Source organism: Pundamilia nyererei, unplaced genomic scaffold (assembly GCF_000239375.1).
Source record: "Pundamilia nyererei isolate P.nyererei 1_Seehausen unplaced genomic scaffold, PunNye1.0 scaffold00036, whole genome shotgun sequence".
Taxonomy (NCBI): domain Eukaryota; kingdom Metazoa; phylum Chordata; class Actinopteri; order Cichliformes; family Cichlidae; genus Pundamilia; species Pundamilia nyererei.
In genome coordinates this window covers 1,422,660-1,441,901 of record NW_005187437.1, presented here as the reverse complement: position 1 = coordinate 1,441,901, position 19,242 = coordinate 1,422,660, and the positions used below count along the sequence as shown (strand labels likewise).

Below are 19,242 nucleotides of genomic sequence, written 5' to 3'. Positions count from 1 at the left end.
GAATCTGGAAAGATCTGTGATATGCTATGAAACGTAAGAGTCTAGTTTCTTTTCAGACCAGCTGAAAAACAACACACTGAAAGGTTATAATTGTTTAAAAGACATAACGAATGAACTCAGTGATGTAAAATAATTCCACATAGCATCTTTCAGATCAGAATATTCCACTTATGCATTCTGATAAAATAGATCAGGCACCTGTGAAGATTTGCCCTAAATCCAAATTCACAATGTATATGAATTTAGGTGACCAAAAAACCAAAAGCCTACAGAGGCATTATTATTATTATTATTTGCAGTCATCTTCCATGTCTACCGAGGCAGAGAGTAACATCTTTTCAAGAAAAATAGGGGACGGTGTCTGTTGCCGGCAATCTGTTTCATTTTGCAGTCCATGTGTCGTGAACAGAACGGGGCCAGAGGGACAGCATCTGCGAAGTCTCTTTCTAAAGCCTCAGTATAAAGAGGGCAGCGGGGGCCACTGAAGAGCCCTTTTGTCCCCACTGACCTCTGGGGCTATGCCCGGGTCGGCCCAATAAACCTCCTTATTAGAGCCTCACACAGCAGACTTTCAAAGACTTGGCAGACTGCCGCCATTACGAACTGTTCATCTGACTGCCGTCTGGTGACATCATCCAGTAAATACAATTACAGCTTTATTCTGCAATAAGACAATTCGCAGTCTTTTAAAAACATCTGGTTGAATCACTGTGACATCCTGTTGCTCAAAAATGCTGTTTAAAGCTACCAAACACTAATGTCTCAGTGTGCTGTTAATGTGATGTTATGATGTTTTGTGTTTTTAATAAAGGCTGTCAAAAAAAATAAAAAGTTCCTGAAATTATTTAAATTTCCTTCCCCTCCTCTCCTCATTAATATGCATCCACGCAGACTGTGTGTGTGTGTTACTTCTTACACCGAGTTCCACAGACTTGGAGAATGACTCACTGAAGCAGACGATGGAGGAAAACAATTAGCGGTTTGTCATCATCAGTCTTGGCATTCACCGTCCCTTATTGCATAAACCAATGTGCTATTTGGGCTGAGTGAGGTGTTAGAATCGCCTGGCTGCCATGTTGTGACCGGGGGACGATGGCGCCATTTTTCCGGGTGTCTTACCGAGACGGTGGAGCTCGGCGGATTGGTTCCATAGCCAGACGAAGGGAGGGACGCCAGGGACCATCGTCGGCCCTCGGCTCTGAGGGAAGCAGACATGCACGTTACATAAGCCTCAGCGGCATAGGCATTAGTTAGCATTTCATAGCATTTCATATGTGAAACCTGTTACATAACAGACAACGGAGGTGTCCTGTGACTACATGAGCATGAAATTTATTTCTTTTCCCCCCCACATATATATATCTAAAAATATAAATGCCCATTTCTCCCTCCCTCACTTTCTCTCATCACTTGATTTCAATAATCAAGCAATAAGAATTTATGAAGGATGAATATTTTTTGTGTAAAACACACGACAGAAAAGTTTAGACATAAAGACAGGGTGCAAGAATTGGAAAAGAAGCTACCTGTCCGCGCGAGCCAAGTGGCTGCGATCACGACAGCAACGGAAAGAAGGACAAGAAAAAAAAAAAACAAGAAAGAGAAAAGCAGAGAAGTGAATTTCAGTGAGTTTTAAGAGTCTTGCACAAATGAACCTGTGACCTCTGGCATTCGGCTGAGGGATTAGTACTGACAATGTTGCCTTCCTTGCCACTTTTCATTTGTCCAGATACAAAGAGTGGAGAGCAAACTAAATTAATTTGAGGATGTGTGTTACATAACAGGAAGAGCCCTTCACTTCAAAGCTGGAAAGAACGAACCTGCAGATTGGACTGTACAGCTGCAAAAAAGGGTGGCGGTGGGAGTATGTTTATGTTATTTGGCATTTGCACGCAGAGAAATGATGCAAGGACTGCACTAAACTTTCACACAGATTGTATGGAGAATCAAGTGCAGCTGCATAGGCTGAGTGGCAAACTTCAAGAGCAGGGCTTTTCCTGCTTAGGCAGAGAGTTTTAGCCTGAGCCAAAGGAAAATCACCAGCATCAACACGCTTTAGTTTATCAAATCACACAAAAATACTGCAAAGGCGTCTGTCGTATAACGTAGCAGAAACTCGTTGCCTTTTTCCCCCCCTTAAGAAAAAAAAGCATACAACCCTGACAAATAGTGTTAAATAGATCGGGACAGATTTAGTAAATTAATAAAAAGCTTTGACTGCCACAAAAACAACAACAGCAGACGGATACTCATGAATCTCTTCTTCTACTAAAGGGTCTCATTAAATGGTGACAACAGGACAACCAGAGCTTCACGCAGTAACAAACAGAGTTCTCTTCATGGCTGTGAGTCTATTTTATTGCAGCACAGTGATGGTTAGGAATAGATATATGACACAGGATGAGATAATAAGAAAAGTATCGCACAACAATTTATTATCGGCATGAATTTAGAGTCAAGTCTAAGTTCAGCTTATCAAGATAAGTCGAGGGCCATTCCTGTGTATATGAAATTTAAAAAAAAAAAAAAAAAAGACATTAACTGACCTTTAATTTGACTGGCTTTTTATACAACAGGAGGAAATCTAAATATTTAATGAATAAATATTTACCTAGTGCCTGTTATTTTGTTGGTAAGCTATGATGTGTTCACCTGAACCTGCTTATAAGTTTTTAATGACTGTTCTCGGGTGTCTTTAAGGTACTGCCTCACTTGTCGGCTACGCACGCCTGGAGCGAGACAAGCATGTTGCCATGGGAACCGGGCTGAATGATGCGTGAGTAAGGGGGGGTACCCTCCATCTGACTTCACTCATCCTGCCGAGGAGTCTGCAGCGTTAAGGATGGTGGGGAGCGCTCCCGGCTGAGTCAGCCTCAGTCACCTTTCTGCTGTTTTCCTCTCGCTGCTTTTATGAAGACCGTGATCCTGTGTTAGCTTTTTTTTTTAGTCATTTTTTTAAGTGTGTACTTTTCTGATTTGGATTCACAGTAATAAATCACAAAGACGTAAGGCTAAACAATGGCCCAGGTGATTCAGAGATCAAAAAACGACTACCTAACTCAATTCAGTTTTATTTATATAGTACCAATTCAAATCAACAGCTGCCTCAGAGGACATATCGTCAGGGGAGACAATGTAAAGACCCTCAAATATTAGTAAGAAACCCCAACAACTACACGACCCCCTACGTGTAGTGGGAAAGAAAAGCTTTCTTTTAACATGAAGAAAACTTTGACAGGTGGTTTCTTCTTCTTAAAAGGGGAAAACCAGACTAAAGTTGACTTGACTGATGTGCTAGCACCATTAACTTCGACCACTGTTGACCCTTGACATCATCCTCTACCAGCACAATCCCAACAACCTTCACTGTAAGAGTTGCCAGTTCCAGGAACTTCAAAAATACATCATAAAGCGATTTTAATTATATCTTTAAAAATACTCACTTGTTGTTGTGCTGATTTTACTTTGTATACAAGTGTAATATGATGGATTTTATGGTTCAAACTTTTAATCGAATGACACATGAGCTTTTTACTTTTAAGTTTCATTGCAGTATTTCTGCCACATTCAACATGTGGCTTTCTCTTAACAGCAGTGATGCTGATTAATGTCCATCATCCAACAGAATACAAGCATGATTAAAAACAGCAATAAAGCAAACACTAAACTCCAGGGGAACAATTTTTAAGAAGCATTGCCGACATACCTTCGGGCAAATGGAAAGTTGAGGAAGGCACTGGTCGACACATTTCGTGGACTGTCTAAAGGACTGCTGGCGGCTGAAAGACATAAAAACATAAATAAATAAAAGTTAGCACTGTAATAACATACGAGAAAATGGAACGGAAAACAGATAACATCATGTTTATGCAGTAACCTATCATCAGTGCAAAACTAGCACGAATGGTCCAACATATCATTTTGATATTACTTTTTCAAATGTTGCTTCCAGTCTACTAAGGCTCTCGATTCATGGAGAAGCCTCATCCTGCTTGGCTTTGTTTGAGTCTGCAGATTTGGGTACACTAGAGACCATAGTGTGTTTACATGCGAGTGTTGAGTGCCCAATTAGAGTGCGACCACACTCCATTATTAGTTCATCCTTAGCGTGATTGAGTTCAAAAGGAAGCACAGCTACATACTGCTGTTATGAGGATACGAACGTTATTTTTTCCTGCTGCTTCATTGCATTCAGGGGCTTTAGAGCATCTGCCGCTGATTTCGAAAGCAGGAGGGCAACATCAAGCATTTCAGTATCTCCTGTCCCTTAACTATGTTACAAGTTCATGAAAATTGCTATTTTATGTCCTTCAAACTGAGTTATCTTTGGTATTTTTCATAAATTCATTTAAAGAAATTAGAACATATTGTGTTTCTTACAAAGCAGCTCGTAACAAAGTGTTAAAGATACAACTTAAAACTAGTTCTTCACTAAGTTCTCTGTTATTTGTAGACTCAACAGTGATTCTTCTTTTTTTCTTTTTTTAGAAGACAAGACGAGAATTCAACCCTGGCAAACAGCAGCCCCCATCTGTCTATCTGTGATGTTAGGCTGAAAATAATTAAGGTGGGAAGCAATACAGATGCCAGCTGGGTGAACAAATGCTGTTCTGCAGCACTTGATGTAGAAAATTAACGGTTGTAGTCAGTATTTTTCAGACTTGTAGACTAGTCGACTAGTCTGAAATACAAACAAATAAGTGGTCGGCAGTCTTTCAGGACAGAACTTAGAAAACACGCCGATATGGAACATATCGAAGAAAAACATGAGGTCATTTTAAATTTGAGCAGCAACGCATCACCAAAAGTTTGGAGGGGGCCATATTTACCACTTTTGGTTGCTTTTCATTTGTGTAGGAAAGCTTAGGGACCTTTAGGGAGTTGTGTTTGTTATTTTTGGCACTGCTCACTGCTGAAGCAAATAAATGGTTGCTTAGCACTTTAAAAGATACTACTGTTTGTGTTCTTTCTTGGGTGGTGCGTGAGTGGGGCCAATTTCTTGTTGCGTTCAATACACGCCTAGACTAAGAACGTAACAGTAGCATCTGCTCTTCTTTTAACAACAGTGTGAAACCGTCTGGGAACTGAGAACACCAGCTGTTGGACTTTTGGGAGAGCAATGTTGTCCAGTTCTTGTCTGATACAGGATTATGTTTGCTCAACAGTCTTGACTCTTGTTCAGTGTATTTTTCATCTCATGATGCACAAAATATTTTGCAGTGATGAAAGGTCTGGACTGCAGGCCGGTCAGTTCAGCACCCAGCTCTTGTACTATGAAAAGCAAGTGGTTGTAGGAGAAAGATGTACTCTGGATGAAAGCAAATGTTGATTTAAAACTTGTTAATACTTTTTAAGACTGATGGTGCCTTTCCATGGATTTCTAAAATAATTTCAAATTATGATTTATCTGATCACAAAACAGCTTTCCACTTTGGCCCAAACCATTTTAAATGAGCTTTGTCCCAAAGAAGACAGTGTTGTTTCTCAATCGTGTTCACATATGGCTTTGCCCATGTAGTGATTTCCATGACAGAATCATGCCTGTTTTTAAAGCAGTGCTGGCTCAGGGCCAGAAGCTCGCAGGAATCTAATATTGATTTTTTACCTTTGCCTTACACACAGAAATTTCTCCAGATTCTTTGACTCTTTTGACGATATTATGTACTGTAGATGATGATATATTTGAAAAGTCTACCGGTATGTAATTTTAGGTTGAGGAACATTATTAAGAAATTCTTTCACAATTTCTAGATGCGTTTTTTGCCAAATGATGAACCTCTGCCCATCTTTGTTTCAGGGAAACTTTAAGATGCTCTTTTTATACCCAATCGTGTTATTTGCCAATTACCCTAATTAGTTACAAAATGTTCCTCCAGCTGCTTCATATTAGTACCACTCACTTTTCCAGCCTTATGTTGCTGCTGTCCCAACTCTTTTAAAATAAGTCACTGCCATCAAATTCAAAATAAGCTCTGATTTTTTGCCACGAAACAGTAAAATGTCTCACTCTAAAAATCTGATATTTTCTATGTTCTACTGTGTTTTTGAGAAATGCAGATCATTGCATTATGAATTTATATACATTTTACGCAGCACTTTTTTGGGATTGGGGTCGTACAACTCTGAACATCCTTCTTCTCAACGCTGGTAAGGTGAGATGGAAACAAGCAAAGCAAACGCTTCTATAGCAACAGTTCATTCTTTCATCGGTTTGACTGGCCGGTGCAGTGCCGAGATTTTGGAAAACACTGAAACAGGTCTTACCAGTTTGGAGTGAAAGTGGAGAGAGCGGCCGGGAAAGCGTAGGCGACGGCGTCCCGACACCGAGGCTCTTCCTGTTGCTGCTGCGACAGCTGGAGCACAAACAGCAAAAAGAGAAACCTCAACAGCCTGTCACAGTCAAAACATATCACTTATCTGCATCTGCCATCACAATTTATATACAAGTGTTTCTGTAGTAGTTTGAATACTAAGTGACTGCTGTATTCTGCAGATGAAAATAACCTAACATTGGCCTCAGTAGGGTAATCTGTGCCCTGCAGGTGTAGCAGCATGCTGACAAATTAGTTGCAGTGTTACGTTCATGATCAGTGAATAACAAAGCTTTATTTCTTCTCATTATGTCCTCAACAAGGTCCCTTTAAAACCTGCAACATTCTCACTTTTAAAATAATGATAGCAGCTCCACACCTTAACACAGAGCACTGTATGAAACACACTGATAATACCGGCAGCTCTTTTAACTGACGGGAAGAACGATATGGCAATGCCAGAAAATAATAACCTGTTGGTTTCCTTCAAAGTGAGCGTAATCGCTGCTGCCCTGACTTCTTCCACCTATAATTACAGGTCTGAGTCATCTGAGTCTTCCAGTGTTTCGGATTGGCTTTAAGTATGTGTGTTGAGCAGCAGCTTGTCGACACAAAAGGCTCATGACAGTGTAACTCTGAGGAGATTAAGCAGACACTTGACCTCTATCGTAGCAGACCGTTATCCTCCAAGTTGTGACGGTTGAAAAAACACAGAGTAACACCAAAACATGTCTGTTTTGTGTGCACACTGGAAGGAGAAATGGGGGTAAATGGTGCTGTGGAGATAGGACATGGATGTAGAGTGTGCAATCCTCATATAACTACGTATTATTAAACAAAACAAACATAGCGATATTCCTGAAAAACACGTCAAAATTTGTTGTCGGTGTTTACCATCTTTAGGATGTCCTTACATTATTAATTTCATTTCAGTATTTTTTTTACTGTTTCTTGCAATCGCCTGTTTGTTTTAAAGGCAGGAATTTCCATCGTTAATTAGCAAAAAAGACCTTTTTCAGACATTGCTGCAAATCTACTGCAGGGTGCCAGCCTATCACAGGGCTAACTCACTGCGACATTCACGCTCACCATCACACCCACGCCTAATTTAGGATCATCAGCTGACCTAACATGCGTGGCTTGTGACTGTGGTGGGAAGCCAGAGTAAAACCATGTCGACATGGGACCAACATGCTAAGACCTGCACTTTAGGTCATCTGAAGATCATTAATTTTCTGGACCCATATACCTTCAGCCTGAGGCTTAATTTTTTACTGGTTTAAACACAACCAATAAACAACACTGTGTTTGGCGATTCTTGACCAAATGGGTCTGAAAATGATCTACTGTACTGTCTTTTGCGCAAGATTAGAAGGGTGTTTAGCATTCTGTTTAGTCATATGTTGCATCTGTTCGTTTTATTAGTATTTCTCAAGATTATATGAGAGAAAGAAACTAAAGAAAGTAGATCCCTTTTTAAACAATAAGTTTCCAATATTTAAATGCTAATACTAGTAGCAATGCTGTCAGACAAGTAAATAATAAACAGAATACCAATGTATCACCACAATTCACAGGTTACTGCACAGAAAATAACAAATGTGACCTTGATCTATACCACAGTTTGACAGAAGACCCGTTTGATGATCAATTGTGACCAATGCTGTAGGAGAACTAGCAAGTCTTGAAAATTGTAGACGGACGATTGACGCCTTGCAATGAAATTAGCTCCACAGTTCTTCAGCTGAATGACCTATTATCATTTTTTTCTTTCAGCTGCTCCCTTCAGAGGTCACCACAGCGGATCATCTGCCTCCCTCTCACTCTCTTCTGTCGCATCAACCCTCTGCATGTCCTCCATCCCTACATCCATGAGCCTCCTCTGAGGTCTTCCTTTTTTCCTTCTTCCTGGCAACTCCATCTCCAACATCCTTAGTCAAATAATTCCCCTAGCCCTCCTCTGCAGATGTCCAAAACCGTCTCAACCTTGCCTCTCTGTCTGTCAACCTCTGATACCGATCTTCTCCATCTTTAGCTCTGCTTGTCTTCCTGTCAGTGCCACCATCTTCAAACAGTCCTCAAATTCAAATTCATACTCCAATGGATGCATTACAGAGCATCTTTGTGACCTCTACACTTCTCCATCAGTACCCTCAGAGCAAACGTGCTCTTTTTCAGCATGAAGCCATAGTGCTGCTTCTCTTCTTATCTACCTTTAATGACTCTTTCACCATATCTTGATAGTATGGCTGATAGTGTTACTACAGTCCTGCACATCATTCTAGAAAATTGGTATCAGTACACTTCTTCTCAGTTACCCAGGCATCCTCTTGCTCTCCAAGATTGTAATTACCAGCCTGGTTAAAAATGCCACTGCCCTCTCTCCTGGAAATCTGCATACCTCTACAGGTATGCCAGCTGGACATGCTTACATAACCACCTTTTCACTCTTAATCTTCCTTCACTGCTGCCCTCACTTCTCCTCACTAATCTTCTTCACTTCCTTATTCACTTGCTTTCCTAGATCTGTCCTCAATCTCTCATTTCCTTCATTCATTAGGCCCTCTAAGTACTCCTAACTTCTCTGCACACTCCATTCACTCGTTATTACATTTCCATTCCGGTCCTTTAATCACCCTAACCTGCTGCACATCCTTTCAAGCTCAATAGCTCGTGTTAACCTAATACTATTGATGAGCTAATTCTTTCTTTACTTTATTTTTTTTTCCTCTTTCCTTTTTTAACACTTACCAAAAATACAGCATTCATAGCCCAGTACAGATGAGCGTTAAGAACCACAGCTTGCGTTTTTTTATGTGTTTTGTTTTTTTTCTCTGCCCACTGGAATTTAACTCAACCAGTGAGATAATTTCCGCCTTCACAGCACCTCTGCCTTGAGACGCGTTTACGTAACTACAACTGTAATCTGCAGGCAAATGCATGACACACCAACATGACAGATCAAGAGAGAAAACTCATGAGAGCCACAATCCAAAAAGGATGCCCTTCTGTCACCAGACTCAAGCCTGAAGGGGGGGGGTGTGCACGCTGACCGCAGCCACGGGCCCAGTTTGGTCAACAGATGTCCACCACTGTGTGTGTGTTTGAGAAGGAAAAAGGAGGGAATGCTAAATAATCCCCTAAAAGGAGGAAATTCGACATTTCAAAGTTGCTGGTCCAAGCACTCCGTTCCAAATTTATGATGCAGATAAAATGAAGCAAATACCTTCTGATGTTTTAGAGTCCACAAGATGAATTGAGAAAAATCACCTGATTAAATAACTTCTGGCTGCACTGATAAAAAAAAATCTCAATATCTAAGATGTCCAGCTGCACATTTAAAGTATTTGATAGCCAGAGGGGCTTTTTCAGACTGTGCCCGGCACGTTCTGGAGAGCATATCAATCACTGGATGACACTAATCACTAGTGATCCTGTGTGACATCCTGCACAAGGAAGTTAACAGGTGCAGACCTTATCTCCAGTCAGCCAACAGTAAACACAATACATTACACCTAAATATGACTTCCAGGCAGTCATTATAACCCTAATCCCAAATCCAACGTGCAGCACACCAATCTAAACAGGGATCCGCACATATAATTTTATTATTTAGTCTATCCACACAGCTTTATGTGCCAGCTGCAAAGTGCATCCACTGACAAACACATGCAGACCTGCTGTCATGCTACATCCAATTTCAACAAAGGAAACTGCACACCGCGCCTATTATTTTAAGCTCCTGCCTCTGAGAATATTGGCTTTATAGCAAATATTATCTGCAAACAGCTTCAGATACGATGTTTTCTTCATAACCACAAAAACAAAAGAGTAACAGAGAGCAAACACTGGATTAACGTTCAAGCGATCGGGTTGCTGCTCTGAAGCAGCAGCTAGCTCGTGTTGTTAAACGTAAACGGAGACGTTTGAGTGAGTTAGGATAGACTAATGTAATCCTATGTGGTAGCTTTTAAAGACTAAATAGCTATGTGGGCTAGTTTCAACCTCCGGTATGTCAACTTCTGATAAGTACCTCTTCGAGCGCTTCAGTAGCGACACCGAAACAAAAGGGGACTTGCTCTGGCTCGGCACCGCAGACCAGTGAATCGGATCCGACATGCTGGAGGATTTTCTTGCATAACCCCTCGTTTAAAGTTTATGCTGGTTTCAAAAAACACAAGCTCGACTTGATGTGAAATCCGCTCCCCCTCCAGCTGCTGCTGCTAATACTGCTTCTCTCCCCACCATCGTCTCTGCTTCTTCTTCGTCTTCTTCTTTTCGGCGGTTCCGTTTGTATTCAAGCCGGAGTCAAACCGCCTCGTGCCGTCCCAACATCTCCGGAGCACCCGTTACATCCTCCGGTCTGACGGAAAGCGCTACACCCGGGACATCACGTCCTTCGCGGCTTGTCGGTTAAGCGATACTGCTGAAAACAGCCTCTCAGCCCGCGGTACTTTGTCCACACCGTGTCCGCTCGCTGCGTGTCTCTGCGCGTGAGGAAGCTGGAGACAAGTGCTGCGTTCAAGCGCCGCTCGTTACGTTCGCTACGCACTGCCGCAAAAGTCTGCTCAAGTTTTAGGGCTTTTTAACTGACTTGTGTTTTTGTCGCTTCTCTTATGTTAGCTAATTCTTACAAAACAGTTTAAAATGGACAGTGGCAATCCCCTAAAAGCCTGACAAACAGTTCTGAGTCCAGTTATATTCCCATATGCAATGGTTTAAAAATGTATGTATATTGTATTCATATTAATTTTTGTGTGCAGCACTCGATTTAACAGCTCTTTTCCATATCTCCACTCTGTTCTCATCCATAAAGTGCTTTAAAACCTGAACATTATGGCTAACAGCTGGATCTTCTAGTTTCAGTGCAGCTAGCCAAACAAGGAAGAGCCAATTGCTGCTAAAGATACAGTTAAAGTGGACAGTATAGCCTTGATTACTTAACATGAAACTCATTGTTGGAGCCAAAGACCACACAACACACTGATTTTTAGTTTTAGTGTCTTTATTTCCCCCTGAGTTATTGGTTCTGTTAATAATTAGCTAACATAAATAAATGTAAATCTATCAGCACAAGGTGGCGTTAATCATGTTCTAAAAGGTTCAACTTTAAGCACTTAAATCCAGCTACACAAATAGTTGTTTTGGTATTTGCACAACTGATTGCTATTTCTGCCCAATAAATGTGACTGGGTATCAAAAACTGTGAGTGCACGTGGTGTAGTGTTTGATTTTAGTTTAATAGATAATCCTCAATGAGCCCCACATTCAAATATGCAACCATACTGTACCTCCTGATGAATAATACTTCATTTATGTGCGCTGTGGGTATATATATTTGTATTTGTGTGTACTGTAGTTAGGCCGTTGTGGGGCAGGTATATTGTCATCAGTGTCAACAGAGCTGTCTTTCAGTTTCAGTGCTTTCACGGGTATTGGACAATAGACAACTAGAATAGAAGCAGCTTTGCCTAAACTTGGGATCTGTTAATGTCTTAATTATTCTGATTCCGTACCAATAATAACACTTCACTTTAGCCAGGACATGCACAAAAAGATAACATAAAAGATAACATTGATGGCAATATTTTAGTGTGCACTGGATCTGGCTAAGTAATTTCCCAGAGTGGAAACAAAGGTATTAATTTCAGTTATAGTCAGAAACCCAGCCCCGATTTGTTGGTCCCAGTGCTGACTACAAATGAGACTTGCTGGCCTGTAAGGGGGTTTCTGTCTATCTGTCTTTGCTAAAAATGCAAAAGTAATATTATTTGTAAGACTGAAAGTGTGAGTCATGTAAAGATACCAAATAAATACAACATTCCTGTAGCAGATTAATAAAATAAAGCTTTCAGTCATGCTGTTTTCTGTATGATTAATGACCCTGGGATTTTGAAACGGAGGTGGGGGAGAAGTGTTGGTTTGCCATAACTGCAGCTAAAGACTCTAACAGACTTTGCTGCAGCTCAGATTACAAAAGCAGAGCAAAGAAAAAAAACTGACACCACTGAAGACTGGGAGTACAAATCCAAACCACGCTGACTCCTACCACGCAAACGTGCTAGAAACCTGCTAAAAGCTGTTTTTCTCTACTTTCTATCTTGACTATTTATAACCTACATTAGCCTGAGACAGCCACTCTTTTCATATAGGCTTCAGATAGGTCAAAACGTAGCTTGAATTCTTTTAGTATGTATGATTATACCTCTCTGTGTGGAAGGGTTATAATCATATAACTGCAAAATTAACATAATATTGAAAAAATAGTCGCGTAAACCTGTGTGTAAACGAGACAGGACAATATGCAGATATCAACAATCCCCCTTTTAAAATCATTTAATCATAATAATTAGCGATGAACTGGAAAATGTATCTAATTTTTTTTTGTTCTCCTGTTTAAAAGAGTTTATTTTTTCTGTATTTCTTTAATAACCTGGTGTACTGCCATGTAAACAATAAGAACAGTGCAAGATCATTGTTACGTTTTTAAGTTTCCATAGAAAATCTTGTCCAAATAGACCAAGAATAATTAAAACGTGTAATATAGAGAGAGAGCAGCCTTTATATGTTTTATGATTAGTTGTGCTGCAAACCTGCAAACTATCCTTTTATGATGTAATACGAGTAAACTTACAGATGCTGCTTGCATTCATACCTTAGGGATAATTTCCTACAAAACGTGAAAGCAGCATAAGATGTTGCTGGGGTATACCATTAGGAGCCTGGTAGAGGGAAGTTCCAGATAAACTTATTGAATAGTGGTACATTCCACTGCACAAACTACATCCAGTACTTGTGCACTTACTCTTGGCTTAGTACGCGCGTACACAGACAGACAGACAGACAGACAGACAGACAGATAGATAGATCTGCAACTTTTTGTTTCTCTAGTTATACTGCAGCACATCTATTTAAAGTCATCATTAGAAGTTTGCATGTACAACAGTTATTTCCCGACTGTTTTTGTAGTTAGTTATTTTTTACCTGACCTTAAAACTTCATTATGTATAAGATTAGAAGTGTCAAGTTAGAGTCTCAGACCAACCAGGCCTAAAAATAAAACCTTCTTACACCTCTGCACATAATAATAACGTTACTCTTTAAAACGTAATCTCGTCATCTCTATGACCCAAAAACTAACTGAAATCTTTCTTTTATTGTAAGCTAACTGTAACCAAGCACCTTACCTTGACAAAAAGAGGCATGTCTGTGTCTGAACCTATCTGATAACAAAGATAGAATATTGCATATTTTCAGGCTTGGTCATTTCTGCACTTTCCATCACAGCAGCTTTAAGTGGAATTTTATAGATATTTTCAGTGAAATGACTTTGTTACCACTGACATACCATTCATGACTGTTAGCGTCTCTATGCACATTATTTCCCACACAGTCAGGCCATTTTTCATTAAAGGCTTTAACATAAAGTCATGTGAAAAACAGAGTTTTTACAGGATTCTGAGCAGTCGTGTCTAAGCATACCTTCATGTGCTGTGATAGGAATTAAAAGGGTAAGGACAACCGATCATCAGCAAATGTAAACATCACCTCTATAAAAGCAGACATTTGTCAGTTTGCCGGTCTGGAGCATTTAAGTGTGTATGGACAAAGTGCCACATTCTTCCAGGAGTGGGCGTCCAGGCAAATTCACCTCAGGGTAAGACAGTGAAATGCTCAGAAGAAGCGGCTTTCACTTGCTCCCTTACTCACAAGGGGTCACCACAGCAAACAGAATGTCTATAGGGTCATTTTCGAAAAACTCACAGCCGATCAGGTTACAGTAAGTATTTACAAGTGAAAACATTCAAGATATCTGCAAGTCTACCCAGCAAATTCACCCCAAGGTCAGACTATGCAATGCAAACTGCAAAAAACTCAAAAGCTACAACTCAAACTCTACAGGCCTTAGTTAGTGTGTTCGACGTTAAAGTCAATAACAGTGCAATTAGCAAAACACAAAACAAGTATAACTTGTTTGTGATGGTTGCCAGGAGAAAGCCTTTTCTCTATCAAAAGAACATGGCAGTACAGATTAGGGTTTACAAAGGCATCATGTTTGGCAAAAATCAAACACAGCACATCAGCACAAATACCTCACATCAATTATCAAGCATGGTGGAGGAGGAGTGATGATGTGGGCTTGTTTTGAAGCCACAAGGCCTGGGCACATTGCAGTCATCGTATACCAAAGTATTCTAGAATCAAATGTGAGGCCATGTGGATGAGAGCTATGGCCAGAAATGGATAATTCAATGGGGCGAGCCAAGCACAGCAACAAATCTATAACAGAATGGCTGAAAAAGAAAAGAATCGAGGCGTTAACAATTTGGTTATATGCTGGCTATTTATGCACAGACCTTAAGAGAGCTACGCTAAATCGCCTGCAAACGTCAGTGAGCTGAAGCCACGCTGTAAAGAAAGGTAGACCAAAATTCCTCCACGATGATGTGAGAGACTGATGAAATCATGATTGCTTCAAGTTATTGCTGCTAAAGCTAATGAATAATTTTCACATGAAAAACTCTCTCTCTTTCACGTGACTCTACCAGATAGCTGGAATTTTTCGGTCCTGTTTCCAAACCTTTGGCACTTTATGTTATTTAATCTAATTTGAACTGGTTTCCAGTCAAATTTTAAATAAACTTCCATCTACCCTGACACAAAGAAACTCTGAAGTGATTTACTTTTTTTGAGTCATCAAACAGGTTTTATTGGATATACAGCTCATACCAGGTGGCTACTTAGGGTGTGGCAGCTTAACATAATTTGTTCTTGTCTGTAGTTTAGGTTTAGGATTTGGCTATGCTGCCAAAAGATTAGAATGGGTAATACTGAAAATGAATCCTACGCCAGGCAAAAGGCATGTTGTCTTCTCACATTTTTTTCCTTCAAGCCAAACTGCAGCACAATCACAGTATCTGATCCAAGGGTTGATGTTGGGAAATAAGAAATTTGCATACAAATACAGAATCTGATGCAAGAGAATGAGCATGTGCCTGGGTGGTGAAACAAATGCAAAACGGTGTTAAAAACACGAAGCCAGCAAATATGGAGCCGGTCATGCTGTGGAATCAGACTATGTCCATGTGCAAATGAATGCATGTTTTTTTGCATCCCTAGAAAAACTGTGCTCATTTTTCAGGAGAGCAAATGAGATTCATTACTGCTCAGTGTGTGGTGTGACAGCCTAGCGGTGCTCACACATCCAGAAACATGCTGGATGCAGCCGCCTCTGTTTGCAGTGTTGCCTTCCTCCACAGCACCCAGCACCGTTGCCAAGCAACCCACTAAGACTTAGAGACAACTAATAAACGACACGTCTTCACTGGTGAAACAGAAGCACCTTCACATGCCAAAAAACAACAACAAGACAACAAAGAGCACACGACTCAAATGATATTTCTGACTTTTTCTGATCTCGTTTTTTTTTCTCAAATAGGAAAAGCAACAGAAAAAAACACACCCAGATTGTGTTATTGTCATGTATATAAATGAGCAAATTATGATTTTTTTATGTCATATCGATCCAGTCAGGAATGATTTGGTGCATTTTTATGCATTATTCTGAAATAATAGTGCATAAAAGGATCAAAAGCAACCAAATAATAAGAGCTGTATTATTCTGAAATAAATGAAATTTAATTACACTTGCTGGCCCATGTTACCAGTAACATTAACATTACCTGTTCAGCAAATTGTCAGGGTTTTTTTTGTTTCTTTGTTTTTTAATTTAATTTAAAAATGGATAGGTTTAGTCCTTAGGAAGAGTTTACGTGTGACCTGGCTCTCTTACCTCCAGGGATGAAGGGTTTGTAGGGGGCTGCAGGGGCTGCATGGGCTGCATGGGCTCAGGAGGGTGGGGCTCTGGCATGTGGGTGACAAACTGTAAGAGCAAGACATGGTCACGTGCATTAGTGAGCTGGCTCAGCAACTTGGCCCGTCAGGTGTTTGTCATCATCAGTCAGTGCTGGAGCTTTGGCGCAAGGTTAGAGGCCGATGCCCGCCTCTCTCCAGCTGACATCACCACTGGGGCTGCCAAAGCCGATGCCCATCTGATAGCGCTGTTTATTTACAGGCTCGCTGGGTGCATCCCTGGATGCATCTGATTAGCCGGCTACTGATCTCGTGTGAGCTCTTACACAACAGGAAGTCAGCAGCTGCTTGTCAACACACCAGACAGGAAATTTCAGCATCCAACACACATTTATTGAACATGTAGCGCAATCTTTAACAGTGTTAGGAGATGCCTAAGATCAGATAAATCGAGGTTTGACTTCCTGAAATCAAAAACAACAATGCACTTGTAGTTCTTGCACACCCAAACCTGCACAGCACTGTCTCTAATGAATCTCAGCTACTACTTCACATCTTAATGCACGGTCGAGATAAGCAGGCCGTGCTTGCTCCAAAATCTGCATCTGTCTAACACTGACATAATGCGTGAAGTAATTCTCTCTCAGATTTAAGCTCTGCCTTCGGGGTTCCACAAAGCTGCTATTGTCTCAGTTCTGCAGAAGCTTCTCAGTGCTAAACACGGCCCTGGCTACCACAGCACTAATGAACATGTTGTCATAGTAATGCAGGGCGGACGGTAGGAAAAACAACTCCTCGCACAAAGACTGATCATTCTGTAGTGCCTCCTCATAATTAAGCAACATATGCGAGTCGTTCCACTGCATTTCATTTTGGCACGTCTTCTCCTTAAGACCCTTTAAAGAAAAGCCCCGAGTGGTGCTTGAGTGAATAATCTGTCAATTCCATACTGCATTTCAATTTTATCTCCAATCTTGTCCAGAGTGGAAAACAGAGCGGAAAATCTCAGACTGACTCATTTCAGATTTTCCTAAATGTTCAGGGAGGCTCTGATATTCAGACCGGCGGTAGCTACAAATCATCAGATAACATCCATTGGCTGTCCTTAAAAACTACAATCCAATTACAACTGTGCTCAGACCTTCTTATTATTCCACGTTATTCATATTTTACCTCATAAGATCCAAAGTGTCACTACGACTACAAATCTGGCTAAATACTCGAACAGCACAATTCACCATAACAAAATCTATCTGAATGCCAGGAAAGTGTTACTTTTCACATTTGCACTTCCAGTAGTGGTTTGATTCAGCGGGTGCCATCATTAAGACCCTGAGACCCTCCCTGCTTGCGAAGCGTGAAACCTCCTCTGTATCTCAGAAGCTAAGGAGTGCCTAAAAATGAAATGAAACCAACGCATGCTCAGCCGAGATGGTCCACAGAGGAGGCAGATGGATGCATGGATCAGAGGATGATGAGGATGCGAGAAGGGAGCTCCTACGCCTTATGGATCAGCATCCCAGTGGGCAGCAGCAGCAGCAGGAACCCCCACCCCTCCCGCTCCCTAACCCCCTCCCTTTTCTCAATGCAAAAAAAAGGCTATATTCACTCAGAAGGAAGGGTGGGCGGACATAAGACTGCAGTCATGGGCTTTGATAGAGACAAAAATTACAGGTTAGCCAGCGTCTGTCCTGCTAAATAAAACACTGTCAGTGTGTGTTGTTCCTGTGGAAAGGCCACGATGTGATTCATGCAGGATTTGTGGACTGAGCTTTAAAAAAAGAGACAATAGAGAAGGAAAAAAACAGAAAGTCATATGAAATTAAACATTTGGTGAGATTAAAGGATTGGGAACCTGGATGAAGTCATTTCACGGACAAAATATGTCAACGCCATCGCAAGTTTAGTGTTGTTTTCACTAGTTTGGCTTTACAAATTTAACCAGTCGTAAATTGAGCAAACACGGATCCAGTTCAAGGTTGGACAGCTTGATTTCTCCACTTCAGCTCAGTTTAAAGATTAACGCGCAGGGTGGGGGATCTGCCAATTTTAAGCCTGTGTCTTCCTGAGAGCACTGATGATGTTTCTAAAGACATAAAGGCTGCTGGTGAGACACCTGTTGACTCCTGAAGTCTCCAAAGCGCATCGTTTTCAAAATATGAGAATAAACCGAAGCCGTTACCAAGACAATGAGAATGCTATCACCCAGAGAGAGATTCTTTTTACATCTTTCGTGCTCAGGTGGCTGTTTACCTTCACTGCGCAGCAGATAGCTGAAGGTTTGAATTAAAGCCACGGCGCATCTAAAACTCTGTTGACACCACGAGCGCGTTGTACACGAGCGCGTGAACGCTCCTATTTCTCACCTACTGCAACTTCAAATTCAGCAGCCACACAGGACAGCTAGTGGTTTCACATGTGCAGCACAGCACGAAAACATTTTGTTTGTTTGTTTGAAAAAAGCAGAACTTACTCCAGAGTCAGAGAGGGGATCTTCAGTTTATCTCGTCTCGACTTCATTCTTCCTGAGCACCGAGCTGGGGCTTCACTTACCACAGCGCAGCAGCGCTCGGTCTCGCAGCCGGCTTCCAGCCACTCATCGCCGCCGTGGGGGACTAAAAATAACCCCTTTAACCAAGTATCGTTTCCCGGCGGCTTCAGCGGATTCCGGGTTGATTCTCCTTAGCAACAGATACAATAAAAGAACTTTAAAAAAAGACAGTTACTGTCAGTTTTGCGCTTTTTGTTTGTTTGTTCCCCCCGTGCGTCTTTCAAGAGCACCGGAGAGCGAGCGACTGCCACAAAACCGAGGGAACGATGGGTCACCGCTTACCTCCATGTGACTGGTGGGAAGGGAGGGAAGGGAGGAAAGCGAGGGGGAAGGGGGGTGGCCAAATCAATTTGGGCGGTGGGTGACAGCCATGTCAGAGTCGAGGTTGGGTGAGGACGAGAAATTCATGTCGAGAAGGAGGTTTTATTCACAAACCGATGAGTCTGAATGCGCCCCGAGGTTTGGTCATTTCGTGTATCTTTGTATTTATTTAGGTGCGTTACGCGTTTTTTCACATTTCTATGCATCATATGGCATTAAAAAAACAACCTAATACAAGCGTTTCTT

General features: G+C 41.2%; 1 protein-coding gene across 4 annotated transcripts in view; it reads right to left on the bottom strand.

The window, feature by feature from the left end:
- mast3b (microtubule associated serine/threonine kinase 3b) overlaps window positions 1-18,960 on the bottom strand; it is a 35,881-nt gene extending 16,921 nt beyond the window's left edge. The window contains exons 1-6 of one of the 4 annotated variants that reach the window (XM_005730267.1): window positions 18,598-18,960; window positions 16,105-16,194; window positions 6,265-6,353; window positions 3,707-3,779; window positions 1,527-1,547; window positions 1,120-1,198 (exon numbers count right to left, since the gene is read on the bottom strand). In XM_005730267.1, coding sequence (XP_005730324.1) covers window positions 1,120-1,198; window positions 1,527-1,547; window positions 3,707-3,779; window positions 6,265-6,353; window positions 16,105-16,194; window positions 18,598-18,644 — 399 coding nt within the window. In that variant the 5' untranslated portion in view covers window positions 18,645-18,960. Of the gene's footprint in view, window positions 1-1,119; window positions 1,199-1,526; window positions 1,548-3,706; window positions 3,780-6,264; window positions 6,354-10,344; window positions 10,857-16,104; window positions 16,195-18,597 lie in introns of those variants that run through there. The other 3 variants (XM_013910132.1, XM_013910133.1, XM_013910134.1) reach the window with 3 other exon arrangements.
- Window positions 18,961-19,242: the final 282 nt, after the last annotated feature.